The sequence below is a fragment of the Manacus vitellinus genome, unplaced genomic scaffold (genome assembly GCF_001715985.3).
Source record: "Manacus vitellinus isolate BGI_N305 unplaced genomic scaffold, ASM171598v3 scaffold_1_pilon, whole genome shotgun sequence".
Classification (NCBI taxonomy): Eukaryota; Metazoa; Chordata; class Aves; order Passeriformes; family Pipridae; genus Manacus; species Manacus vitellinus.
In genome coordinates this window covers 4,353,265-4,367,575 of record NW_021939396.1, presented here as the reverse complement: position 1 = coordinate 4,367,575, position 14,311 = coordinate 4,353,265, and the positions used below count along the sequence as shown (strand labels likewise).

General features: G+C 40.3%; 1 protein-coding gene across 1 annotated transcript in view; it reads right to left on the bottom strand.

The window, feature by feature from the left end:
• Window positions 1–14,311, bottom strand: part of COL22A1 (collagen type XXII alpha 1 chain) — a 195,150-nt gene that overhangs the window by 44,879 nt on the left and 135,960 nt on the right. Inside the window, exons 28-36 of the mRNA XM_018074383.2 lie at window positions 13,273–13,335; window positions 11,936–11,989; window positions 10,642–10,683; window positions 8,753–8,785; window positions 6,920–6,973; window positions 6,491–6,544; window positions 5,284–5,337; window positions 3,014–3,067; window positions 491–544 (exon numbers count right to left, since the gene is read on the bottom strand). Of these exons, the coding sequence (XP_017929872.2) occupies window positions 491–544; window positions 3,014–3,067; window positions 5,284–5,337; window positions 6,491–6,544; window positions 6,920–6,973; window positions 8,753–8,785; window positions 10,642–10,683; window positions 11,936–11,989; window positions 13,273–13,335 (462 nt within the window). The remainder of the gene's footprint in view (window positions 1–490; window positions 545–3,013; window positions 3,068–5,283; window positions 5,338–6,490; window positions 6,545–6,919; window positions 6,974–8,752; window positions 8,786–10,641; window positions 10,684–11,935; window positions 11,990–13,272; window positions 13,336–14,311) is intronic.

Genomic DNA, 14,311 nt, shown 5'->3' with positions numbered 1-14,311 from the left:
GCCCATGAGATGGGACATAAGACTGAGGCAAAGCAGGTAAAGTGTAAGCAAGACTGCACTGGAAAGCTGAACTAATGGTGCAGTTATAACAGCTTATGAGGTAAGCAGAAATCTGTTTTCTAATCATGAAAGACACTTTTCCTTCCAGCTTTGGATTCACAGTGATGAATAGGAGTTTCTTAAAACACCAAATGCCAGCTCTTGTCAGGCAATGAGGACAGCAGAACGTCATCATTTCAAAATGTGTAGTGGTGGCTTCACTCTATCCAGTCGTATCTTGGTGATTTATCAGGTAAATTATAAAGCTGCAACAGGGTGAAAACCTTATAGCACATGTAATAGAGAAGTTCAGACAAGATGATCTAATGAACCCATGTGTCTTAACCATACATGAACCTATGAAATAATTTCCCAGTTCAGACTACTTCTGTCCCAGTTACTTAAAATGCCCAAGAAAAAGAAAATCAAATCCATCAAAGAACAAACTCACCCTTTCCCCTTTTTCTCCTGCCTTCCCTGGCAGTCCAGGGCCTCCAGGCACACCCTGGAGAGAAAAGAACTTTAAAGCTTAAAAGTTTCTTTGTAGGCAGTATTTGATCCTAAAATAAAGGGGCAGACCTGCTTGTTCAGTACAATCTATCTCAAGGATTAGTATCAGCTCTACATTTCCCAGTACAGACAACCTGTAATCCAGAGAACACCACAGAAGAGCTGTGTGCCAGGTCCTTAAAGGAGGATTTCTTTTCAATACAAAGGGGAGCTGAACAGCAAAAGTAGAAATAGACCTAATCCTAGATTTGTGCATTCTACTTCTACTACTAACTTTATATTTCATTTTGTGAAACCCTCAGCAGTTTCTGATCCATCACAAACAACCCCCCAGTCATAAGAGAAGCCAAAATCCTCCCAGTATTAATTTTTTTATGGCTACTGCTCTCCAAAGCCAGATATTGGGAAACATAGCTATGTTCATTTTATCCTCTATTTCAGTTTTCGATCCTTTTCACATCTTGGCAGTTCTCAAAGGATTCCACATCAAAATATAGATGATTTAGAGCTCTAAATTAGATACTGTAACTTCCTAACTCACCAAAACACATTTTGGAGTGGTACTCCATTTTAAGATGTGAAATCATGTCTTGGCACCATTAAGATTGGATTGACCTCAGAATGGATGTGATAATTATTTTCCTTTCTGCACCACTAAAAATAGTTTCCTACTATATTAGCTTTTATAGGTAATATATTGGTATTATTGGTATAGAAGTTTGCTCAACAGAATATGAAATTGAAAAAGGTCTTAATTTTCAACATGGCTTTTCAATTTGAAATTAAATCATTAGATTGATACAATTAAATCAAATGTATCTTAACAATTAGTAGAAAGGCAATTTAGGTTGTCTTGGATTGTTCAGGTAATAAACTCTGGCTCAAAGAGTCCTCTGTGCTAAACCACATTGTATCGAGCACATATATTCATCATCGTGGCCAGGCTTCGCAAAGGAAGATTTGGGAAGGGCTCTACCCATGTTTGTCACAAGCGCGCTGGTGGCTAAAAAGGCCAATACGAGACAGGCATGTCCAGTTGCAAAAGGCACAGCAGAAAGACTCCTTAGGTGGTAAATTCTGCAGGGCACAATTTTTTCTGCGTTGTCTTTTCTCCTCTAGGGTGATCCTGCGTGCTTTCTCAAAGGCATCAGCAGCGTTATAGATGGTGTGTCTCCAGACCTCCCGATTGGAGGCCAGAGTAGACCAGTTATGGTGATCAATATGGCCAGGGCTGAGATGTTGTTTCAAAGAGTCCTTGTATCTTCTCTTCAGGGCTCCTCTCTTGCGGCAGCCGGTGTCAAGTTCACCATAAAGCAAGATCTTAGGGAGGTGGTGGTCCTTCATCCTTGAGATGTGCCCTGCCCAACACAGCTGTGTTCTCAGCAACATGGCCTCAATACTTGTGACTGCTGCTTGTTCTAGAACAGATGTATTGGTCACATAATCTGACCAGTGGATGTTTAGGATTGAACGGAGGCAGCGTTGATGGAAGCGTTCTAGGAGTCGCAGGTGGTGGCGGTAGATGACCCATGATTCGGAACCATATAAGAGAGTAGACAGCACTATGGCTCTGTAAACACTGATCTTTGTACTTTTCTTCAAGTGTTTATTTCGCCAAACTCTTTTATGAAGCTTTCTGAAGGCACTATATGCCTTTGCTAACCTGTTGTCTATCTCTCTGTCAATCTTACCATCTGAGGAGATAAGACTACCTATGTAATTAAACTGCTGGACTGATTTGAGCTCTGATTGGCCAATGGTGATATGGGGATGATGGAAGACTTCTTGGGGTGGAGGTTGATAGAGAACTTATCAAGCACATATATTATATATATATATAAAATATATATATATTATGAGGTCTAAATGGTGTTTTTCATCTACTCCAGGCTAAATCCAGAGAACTTCAGGAACTAGAAAGAAAATTGCACTAGTCGAGTTGGGATTAGAGTTAGTCCAAAGATTTTGCCTACATGAAAAGTTTTATCATGCACGACTTCATAACAGTGATGAACATCTACTGAGGTAAGGGGGACACCACGTTGATTTCAAGGCTCTGATTGTAGGATCAAATGCCTTCATGCTTTCATAACAAAAAGGGGAGTTTACCACGCTATTTTTGTATCAAGAAGTCATGTTTACAATAGGAAAGGACAAATGAAAACAAGGCAAAGAGAACAAATCCAGAGAGACAATAACCACTGAAATTTTTCTCTTGAAGAGCTGGCAGCAAAAATCACTTTTGACATTTTGGTGAGGAATGAAGCAGCTCCATGCCTCCCTCTTACTAAAAATGAAATGAGATGTTTCATGGATACACCATGAACATTCAACAATAAGAAACTAGTGTAATGAAACACAGTCTTTTAACCTGATAGTAATCCCCGTGGAAGGGAAAACTAAACACATTAAATAAAGAAATCAGGACACAGATGGGAAAACAAATACACTGGTGCATACATACCACATTTCCTGGCAAGCCTCTTGGGCCTGGGGGCCCTGCTGGTCCACTCACACCCTGTTTTGAGAAAATGAAGTATGTGTGTACATATGTAAGTCACAACTTGTATCACCATAGGAACAAGATGTTCCAAGAGAGACTGGATTTCATGTCAGACAAGGTGTTGTACAAGCAGAAAGCAAAAAATAGCATCTTTGTGAGAAACTTTTTAGTGTAAAGAAGAAAGAAACAATACAAAATGGATGAAGGCTGTCTTTGGGAGCTTAAAGCTACCTTCCACCAAAATAAATCCTAAATCTAGGTGAGATGCAGGAAGAAAAGTCTGGGCCAGAAACATCAAAAGAACAGAGGAAACTATGTTGATTTATCATTAAAAAAATCCAGGTCAACAAAATATTCTTTGCTGACAATTCCACCTTGCTCTGGGCAACAAAACCTGAAAACACTCATTTGCACTAAACAGATGAACATCTCAAATCATTGAGAATGTATAGTTCTGAATTATAGGTCTTTTCCATTTACAGGTGAAAGCTTCGTAGGGTCAGAAAACCCATGTGTGTCCCTAAAAATTCATAGGGAACATTAGAGAACATATGTTTGGTGATTTATGTCTCCACAGAGATGATGTTTGGGATTATATCATATATTCAGATATTTCATAAAATTAGAGATTTGGGTTATAAGGGACCTTAAACATTATCTTGTTCCAGCCCCCTGCCAGGGGCAGGACACCTTCCACTAGACCAGATTGATCAAAGTCTCACACAGCCTGGTCTTCAGCACTTCCAGGAATGGGGCATCCACAACTTCCCTGAGCAACCTGTGCCAGGGCCTCACTACTCTCATAGTGAAGAATCTCTTCCTAGTATCTAATCTAAACCTACTCTCATCTTAAAGTCATTCCCCCTTGTCCTATCACTTCATGCTCTTGTTACAAGTCCCTCTCCAGACTCTTGCAGTTCCTCTTTAGGTGATAGAAGGGGTTCTAATGTCTCCCCAGAGCCTTCTCCTCCCCAGACTGAACAATCCCAATTCTCTCAGCCTTTCCTTGTAGCAGAGGTTTAAAGGTTTCCTCATTTCTGTGTTATTTACAGGTGCTGGTCTGTGAGTCAGTAGAAATACTTGGAGCAGGGGTAGTCTGTGAAAGGATGGCAAAAAAAGAAGATGCCTGTATATACCTGCATTTCCATATCATTAACATCCTCCTTGTCAGGAGGGTATACAAAGAAGTAAAATCAATGGGTAGGTTTGGTGGAAGGGGTATGTTTTTTGCCCTTTTTTGTTTTATATTCCTCCCCAAAAGTAGTAAGTGGTTCTTCAACCAAGAGTGAAAGAGAGCTGGAAATAGGCAGTTCAGGGTTTAGGGTTAAAGCACTGCTCAGGGACAATATCACAGAATGCTCTGTGTTGGAAGAGACCCACAACAATCATCAATCCCAACTCCTAAGTGAATGGCCCATACAGGGATCAAACCTATGACCTTGGTGTTATTCACACCATGCTCTAACATCTAAGCACCAGCCCAGGAAGGAAAACCATGAACACAAAGGTGGAGGAAGAAATTTCAGTGCTCTAAGATGCATAATTTCAAAGTCCTATTCCCTCCTCTCAATCACTAGGTAAGGATGCTCACTCAAGCATCCTCTATCTCAATCATTATTTCAACAAGTTCTTCAGGTTTTCTTCCTTCTCTGCTTGCAAAGTTTGTGGCCTCTTTTTCAGCCACAAAGGTCTTATGTGCTCTCACAATAATAAAAAGGGACTGAAATCCTTTACTGTTCCTTAGCACACAGCCAGGCAACAGCAGCACTCCCTACAACACGTGTCAAAAAGGGCTGTGGGATGAGTCCTCTGGATGAGCTGGTATTAAAAAAATCAGAATTGACGAGGAAGCCTGAAAGCAACTGTGATCAAAAAGCAATTCAGGCTGCTGATGAGCATCTCCCTGCTCCAGCTGCCTGCCTGGGCTGGGCTGATATCTCAGTGCAGTCACCAGCTCCACCAGCACCTCACCCAGAAAAGGGAGTTCTGTTAGACAGGGGGAGATTTCACCAGTAAGAGATGCACAATTTCGAGCTGGGCTGACTGAGGCATTGATTTGTTTGGTGCAGATGGGCCTGTTTGCCCACAAGCAGGGACTCTTCCAACTCTGGATTAGGATGTGCCTTGTGTCCAAGCAGCCTGGGACTCCAAAGCTGGAAGGCATTGACTTCAGTGTCCCTTCAGGAGTGTTTCTGCCAGGGAAAAATGCTGCAAGGGAAGCAATTACTCACAGTCTCTCCAGGGGCTCCAGCTTCTCCTCGGGCTCCTTTTTCCCCCTTTGCACCCTGTGCAAAAATAAGAGAGAGATACCAGCTGATTAGACATGGGAGGGGACTACCTGCCAGACAAAAAGACTTCATGATACCCAAATATGCGCTAGGCAATGTTTTTTGTTAACCAACTCACAGAGAAGTTAACTGCTGAGGAAATAGCTCCCGGATTTCTATGCAGCAAGAAAAGAAAATATAAAAATAAAACCCTGAGACTTAAGAAGAATTACTAATGGTTGATCAACTCAGAGGCTGATTCTCAGCACAGGATGCTGAAACTTGGAGGTATTTATCCAGGTGAAATTCCTTCCTATCCACAGGGCTACCAGATATTTCATTTACAGCTGAACTCTAATCATCTCCCTTCACAGAGGAAGATTTGCCTGCAGTTCTCAAAAATAAACATCAGCAATTTAGAAATGGTCAAAATAGATCCCTGTGCAGAGGTTTGTCCTAGTCCTACCTATCACAGGGCCCTTTCTGAAGAATTTTGGCAGGACAAATTCTACTCACTGAAATGTCCTCCCATTCAGCAGCTGTTAGTTAAAAGTTACCTGGTATTATAGTTTTGTTTGTTTAGTTTTTTTCGTCAGAATGCTAAGACTGCTGTTAACCTGTTTAAGCTGTTGATGCCCAAATATTGTTGATGATATGGCTGGGGCACAGCACATATGAAGGCAGAGTGAACACCTCCCCATGTTAACATGAAAACACCTCAGTGATGCCTGGAAATAACATGTGTGAGCCAAGAAAGATTTAGAAGATGATTAAGACTATACAACCATTTCACATGAGCCATAGTTCACTCAAGGTCAAATGGACTGGGCTTGAATCTAATTGCTCTGCAATGTTTTGATGATGTACTGCAGTGACTTATCTGTGAGACCTGTGGCATCAGTACCAGGTGCCCTCTTGAAGGATCATGAAGTTGGAAGGAGTCTCTCAGACAATACCGATCATGCTACAGAAGTACCATATTCCTGAGCTGATTTTCCTCCTGATGCCTGGCCTGAGTAAATACCTCTAAAAAAGTCCCTGAACTTTTAAAAATTACGAAGAAGAAATGGGCTGCAAGTGCATAGGGGAAGAATTGTTTACAGTGATATAGACCTTGAGGGCACTCCTCTCTGGTCATGTCAAGCCTTTCTTCAAGGCTGGGCTCTCTTACCTGGACTCCTGCAGGTCCTGGGGCACCTTGTTTTCCTGGGACCCCAGGTAATCCCTGCAAAAACAGAGGGAGAGGTGAAGGAGCTGAAAGAAACTGCTTGTTTCTTCTCATGAGCAGAAAGAGATGATTCTCCCTCCTCCCACTGAGAGAGGAAAGAGTGCTTTTTACAGAAGTGACTGTGCAGAACTCTGTCTCTTCTGGGGACTCCAGAACGAGAGCAGTCCAGAACAAAAATGCAGTAGCCAAATGCACAATTTAGCTGGGCCATACCACAGTACAAAGACAAGAACCACTGGGGCTATTTCTTATGAGAGAGGTATCTCAATATAGAATAAGAATGTCCCCCCCTCTCCCTCCAGAAGAGGCATCTCTCATGTGCTCTCACTGCTAAAGTTCAAAACCAACTGAAGAAACCCTTGGTGTACTTACAGGTTCTCCACTGGTTCCTCGATCTCCTTTCTCCCCTTTTGGTCCAGGTTCACCCTGATACAAAACAACAAGAAAAAGAGAGAAAGAAAGGCTGTTTTCATGCCTGGAAATCACACTAGTCCTGTTTGGTAAGAGGCCTCTTTCAATCAGTTATCCATTTATAGAGTGGGATATCAGTTTTGATTCATCAGACCTAAAAGTCCTTTGCAGAAGCTACTCTAAGACTTGGAGATTCCTGTCCAGACTTCTTGTTCTGTTATGATAATAACTGAAAAAATGTTTAGTTTAAAAGCAGAAAATTTTTCCCTCATAGAAAACATATCCTACAGCTGGGGGAATGATCTCACACACAGATCCCTATCCCAGTTATAAGAGAGGGGTGTTCAGGGTCTCATCTTAAGCACTTCCAGAGGTGTGCACTACGCAGCTATTCCTGATCTCTGGTTCTATTAACATCTCCATACATTCATGCAGCTTCCACTCCCTCCTGCAATGTCAGTACGTTATTTCATGCACCACCATCACTGGCTAATAGGATTAATTTATTCCTGTTCTTCCTTCTTACAGCAAACTGAAGATGCTTTCAGAGAGAGGTTCCTAAGCTTTGTGCTCAGCTCTAGTACAATAATCAATAAATCCATATTTCTGCTTTTTGTAAATTGAAACAGAAAGCACACAATTCTGGAACTAGCTGGAATAAACCAGGCACTACACAAATACTCATATTTATATATTGATATGAACATATGTATTCAGGCAACAGCAATCATTACTTATTCATTATTTATCATAAAAAGTATTTCAATTATGCAATCAAGGAAGACTAGGAACATCAGTGATTTTAGCTACATACACATGCAAGGAATAGTGATCAGTCAAATGCAGAGCCAGACAAATCAGCTTGAATTTTATTCACATCAGCTATTTGCCAATCATTTCTACAACACCTGGGAATTGAAAGTCCATTTTCAAATGATTCTCTAACAGACAAAATAAATGTATCTGCATAAATATTACTTATGCTTGTATTTATTATGCCTTATGAATAAATATTATCATCTGTGATAAATAATGGGAGGAATTTTACTCTACAAGTAGCATCCTGTTAGAAGAACTTTCAACCAGGCAGTCCCTGATGCCATCTAGTGTCCTTCAGAAAGATAACAGGTCCACCTAAAGTGGCTCAAGCAAAGGGTCCAAAGCTGAAAATCTGTATGGTTGTGCCTGGAAGCTGCTTTGTATAATGACCTTTCAAGTCCCAAAACTCTTTTGAAACAGTAGAACAACAAAGCACAGTCAGTACAACTGTAGGCAGGGATGGTGTTACTGAGTTGGAATAAGGCACGTATTACCAGGAAAACAAGACTGCAAAGGGAATAAGTAATTCAACAGGTAAAGTGAAGTTTTTTTAATATTCTTCTTTCTTCCACTTTGTCCTTGATATGTGACCTGCACAGTAATGCAAAATCTAACAGCCACAGACGTGTAGAGGAATCATCACTTTGTAAAATCATAGAATGGTTTGGATAGGAAGGGACTTTAAAGATCATGTGCTGCAAGTAGGAAATTAAACTTCATTTTAAGCTTGGTTTAAGAGGCTGGGATAGCATACAGCTGTGTTCCAGGCACTGCTGGTTTAAATGCTGCTCTTACCAGAACAGCTTTGGACTTCTCATCATGGCTGGTTACAATGGTGAAGATGCCCAGAACCAGACACAAGCTCAGTTCTTTACTGAAAACATTTAAATAACTCAGAAAACACTAAGGTGCTGTGTGTCTATCAAATACAAGAGGTAATAACCAAAGGCCACGTTTATTAGAGATGTTACTTACAGGAATCCTGGGGTGTGGGGTGAAGAAGGCTGTCTGGAACAGAAACCAGTGTTAAGGATTGCCTATTTTTCTTGAAATGCAATAGCTTGTATTCTCCTTGTCATTACAGATTACACATTCCATACATCCACCAGTAGGCTTATAAATTAGCAACTCATTGTAACATCTGGCTGTTTGGAAACAAGCCCACAAATATCAGACATTTTCTAGAGTATTTGAAATATGAGCATAAATTCAGAAACATCCTGTAGGTCCCACTGCTATGAAACAAAAGAAAACTTTAACCTTTTTATCAAGTTTACTATTAGTAATCTCCAGCTCACTTTTCCACTTGGACCCATCTTCTATATTATTAAATTTCCTGACACCAAGGTTGACCTTGGTATGTTCTCTCTCTGCTTTGTACCATATACATAACATCTCAACATCATTTTCTTAGGGAATACATAGTCATTCTGAAGGACTAGCAACAAAATAATGATAAAGTTTTATACAAAGAGTATCTTTTTAAAAAGTTGATAAGATTAGGAAGAAAAAATAGTCTTTGAAGAACTGAACATATGTGAAAATCATCATATGCTTTTAACAGCTGAAATAAAAATTATTTCTCTGTACAAACAGGAACTTGAGCAGTCAGGCATGTCTTCTCTGTGTCTAGCCATGCTGTACCATGTTTGTGAGTTGCCTTCTCCACCTTTACTAAGACAGACTTATCCTTGATGTTGTGATTGAGTCATTCTTGTGTGACACACATGGAGTTTTCTTACATGAAGCATACTTTGGCACAGACAGAAGAGGCCCAACCAATGTCAGGGAATAAATTCTAACACCTCCTCCATTGCTGCTTGAAGGTCTCAAGGCACTTGATTTTCACCAACAGACCTTGATTCAAACTTTCTCCATAATCTCTGGCAGCTGTATCCAGCTGTGGTGAGCAGAGATGATGAGCAGATATCTGCCATTTTTTGGTGGATGTGTGACTGGGATCAGTCCTCTGGTTGCAAGTAGTGCAACTTGCTTATTACAAGGTGTTTACTCCGATTTTGCTGGAGGGAACTGTGAGGTTTGTGCATTTACATTCAGTGGTGGATGGTTCAATCACCAGTGAACATCACTGTAATTATACTCAGGCTCCCAAAAGTAATTTTTCAGGCTCATATTTAAAACAATAAATTTATGTCTTCACGGTCTGGTTTTTGGTTGGGTTGGTTTTTTTGTTGTTTTTTTTTTATTAGCAGAAAGTGTATGGGCAGCCAGGTCAGACTGGTTGCTGTGTTGGATCCAGTGTTGAACCTGGAATAATCTGGGCTGAAAGAATCTTTCTGGAATTACAGCACAGCATGGCATCATATGCCAGGGAAGCTCTGAGTGGCTGCATCATCTCTGGAGCTCAATGGTCCACCCCAAAAGTTTATGTCAGTGAGAAGAGAAACCCTTTGCTCTTCCTGGAAAATGATGAATTATTCCCCAGGAAGACAAGCTGTTGTTCACTGGTTCATTGAGTGAACCAGTCTTATCCTGAGATCCAAGTGGGAAAAAATCTAGCTCACCCTGGAAAATCTGCAGGAATGTACTCCCTGTTTTCAGCTGTGATTTTCTTCAGACAGCTCCCACAGCTCCTAAACAAATCAATTTAAGTGCTATCACAAAGCAAGGTTATAAAAAATTTGCTATCTGCAAAGAGGTAAAAGAAGGCACAACCTTCCCCAAAAACAAGAAGACCAAATGCATCCTGATATTGCAAAGGGAGACAATCTCAGAGCAAACAGGTCCTAAAGTTCCTGCAGAGAAGTAAGGAACTTGAACATATTTGTTTCTGAGGAATTTGTGCGGAGGAAATGTGATGATGCCTTGAATATTGTTACAGTACTGAACACAATCTCACTTACTGTTCCAGGTAAGCCTGGTGGTCCAGGGGAGCCCGTGTCACCCTGGAGAGAGGAGAAAAACATAACTAATGATATAAAAAGGTGCCCGAATAAAACTCAACATTACTTGTTAGAAGACGCAGCACTGCCAGATGAGATGTGACCCAACCCACCAGCTCAGTGACACTGAAAATCCCAATGCACTTCTCTGATGGGTGGAATGTACCCCAGTGTTCTGTCAGAAATTCTGCTGTCCTTGTTTTGCTGCACGCAGGGTTCTCACTTTGTTGACTTTATCACTTTATGATTTTATCATTGACCTGACTTCACAGTTCATTCCTAAACTTACCCCACCCAGTGTAGGATATGGAGCTTAATTTTCTTTTTAAATTAAATTTGATCAAAAATCTTGATTGAAAACCACCTTTTAGCTGAACTTCTTTCATTGATGGAAAATAAAAATCCTATTTTTCATCAAATATTTAAGTTTCTAAACCCAGTTGTTCCCCTAATTTTTTGAGTCAAAACTATGCTGTTGCCAGAGTATCTCACAAGCATTATAGGCTGGGTTTGGCAGTTGGCATTGACCTTTCTGTGGGCTGTGCTCCACAAACATCAGTCCCCTGACACTTCAAAGCTGAGAACTACAAACAATACTAGTCAACCTCCCAGATACAGGAGATTCAGGGGCTTCACTGTTGTCAACTGACCACCCATGAAAGAATTGCCACCACCACAGATGGTGAAAGTCACTGACAAACTGAGGACTGATGTATCCTAGGAAGAAGAAGGAAGTGGTACCCACATCTTAAATGCTATTGCTGCTATGATGAGGGCAATTTTTTTGCCATACATCCACAAGCATCTGCAAGGTCAGTGCTTCCTCTTCACTTTCATGTTCACAGGGTTTGAATGTAAATTTTGGTGGACATAACTTTTGTCTAGTTCTCTCATTTTCACTAAAATTAATGTACTTTTGATGGCAGAAGCCCAGACTGTTCCTTAAATTATTGTTCTATCGCACTTCAGGCAGGCACAGAAAACTTCTTTAGACTTTGTTTCCAGGCTCATGTATATGATCCAAGTATAAAATAAAGTTTCCTTGGATTAAAGAATTTGTCCTTAATTTCATCAGCTTGCATTGCTCAATAAATGATTGTCTCCATCCCATACAGAGCTATTTTTTCTGCTTCCCTGTAAAGCTCAGTTAAAAGTCTTCTGATCCTACTCAGATACTCTCCTCTATTGCTTGTCTCTACCCTCTCGTCTCTTTTCCTTCTTATCTAAGGAATATCATGGTCATTTAATGACTTACCTTTTCTCCCCTTTCACCTTTCATTCCTGGGAAACCATCTCTTCCTTTTTCTCCCTAAAAGTAGGGAAATGAAAGCAGGAAATATGCATATTTTGATTTGATTGCATCAGCCCCACCAAGATATCTTACACTTTCAATTATCTTACCTGTCTTTCAAGAGGTAGAGCAAGCAATTAAAAATGTGAAATTTTGAAGGTGGCTTCATAAAACCACATTATTTTCAAAACCAATGAATATCAACTGAGTTCATGGAAAGGAAAGCATCAAGCCTAAAATAACTTACTTGTAGAAGATCCTACTGCTTAATGCAGTTTAAAAAAAAAAGATTTTTTTCCAGTTGGACAAGAAAGGAAGCAGAATAGGAATTAAGATCCAAAATACTATTTTATTTATTCACATTACTATTTTGCCAATGTAACCTGGCCTTGTGAACGTGAGCTGCTTAACAAGGATGATGTGATACTCCTCAAAGTGCATACCCAAAGAGCATTTATCCTGCATTCAAATTGGAGCTATCTGACCTACATTTCTATAGTATTGTATGTAGAATGAATCATAGAATGGTTTGGTTTGGAAGGGACCTCAAAGATCACGTAATTTCAACCCCTGCCATGGGCACCTTCCACTAGACCAGGTTGCTCTGAACACCATCCAATCTGGCCTTGAACACTTCCAAAGGAATACACTCTATATCCTATGCTCTACAATGCATATAATGGAGCAAACTAAATGAAAAGATCCCAGCTGATTTTTGATCCTTCTTGATCACGTTCAAGCGTGTGGTCAGCTCTCAGGAGTGCAGACCTCATTTACATAGTTAAATTTACTGTCAGGCCCCTGATACAAATATTTCTTGGTATGCAGATGACTCCAGAGGTCTGGAACTAGCCAGGGGAATCAGTAGACACCAAGATGTTGGTGGAAGTTAGACCATCAGAAAATAATCAAGCCATCTGCAGCTTTCTCCAAGGCTCAGTGACAAAGGGAATTGTGAGTTTTTGTTGTTATCAAAAATCGTTACTGTTCTTAAATAGGGCAGATATTTCTGGAAGGGAGTCCTAAAGAACAATGTACCTCTTCTACTGCCTAATAGTCAGCATGGTATCAGGCATAACCTTCTACATTTAGGACAAACATTGTTCATTATCACCTCTGCTGCAAGTAGGAACAGTCACTAGGCTGGAAATACCTTTTTGGAAGGGGTGCTTGTTGACCTTGCTGGATGCCAATCAGCTGCGCACCACAGCAATCTCACCAAGAGAGAATATCATCTAGGGACACTCAAGTCATCCTGCTGCTAAACGACCCAAAAAAAGCTATTCCTCAAAGTCACTCACCTGGTCTCCTTTTTCTCCTCTCAGTCCAGGTAAACCCTGACGACCTGGAAAACCTGCTTCACCCTGGAAATAACAAAGAAGTTTATGAAATCTAGAATACTGTGGTACAGACCTTGCCCCCATTTTCTCAAGGGTTTGATTGTAGATGTAGTTTTCTGAGAGATAATGGGATTAGTCTGATTATCAAATAATTTCCTTTTTTTTTGAAAACCATTACATAAAACAGACAAGCCTTCTCCATTTTGCCTGTTAACTGATGCCATGGAATTTGGGACATTATTTCTTTGTGCTGGTCTGTAGCAGGACCAGGGAAGCAAATAAAAGCAGCTAAAGAAATTAAATCTAACTTTTATTTTCATCTTTAATGATCTGGTGTAGTCTGGAAATGCAAAAACTGCACTGTATTAATCTGAACAGTACAGATGTCACCTGAAGAACAGATCTAGAATTTTCTGGATGCACTTTTGCACATTTGGATATATTTCTATTTGAATCTTGCCTTTGATTTTCTGATATAATACTTGCTGTTGGAGTAATTACGATCTCTGTGTCATGTGGTTTCTCCTAAATATATCCACTGTTCTCAAATTTAGCTCCCAGTTGACCCAGTTTGTCATCTGAAAACAACCATGTGGTTTCCTATTTATAATTATTCTGCTCTCCCTGCATTTGTAGTGTGATATCACAAAGGATCTCAGTCATGGCCAAGACCCAAATTCACTAAATCTTGTACAAAAACTGAACTAAGAAAAAATGATCCCTGCTTTAAAACAATTATCTCAGGTATGGGAAGGTCCAAAAGATTATCATGATGTAGGTGAAATAAGTCTGCAGACAAAATCATGTGAGAAACAAGGTGCCATGGTGACTGAGGATGACCAGGAACATCAGGGTGATGTTGGGACAATTTTAAGGAAAGTGACATTTGGTGACAGAGGGAGTGGTGCTTTCTCAGAGTCACTGCAGAATCCCAGTTGATCATGGAATCACAGAATGGTTTTGGTTGGAAGGGATAATCAAGACCATCTAGTTCCAACCC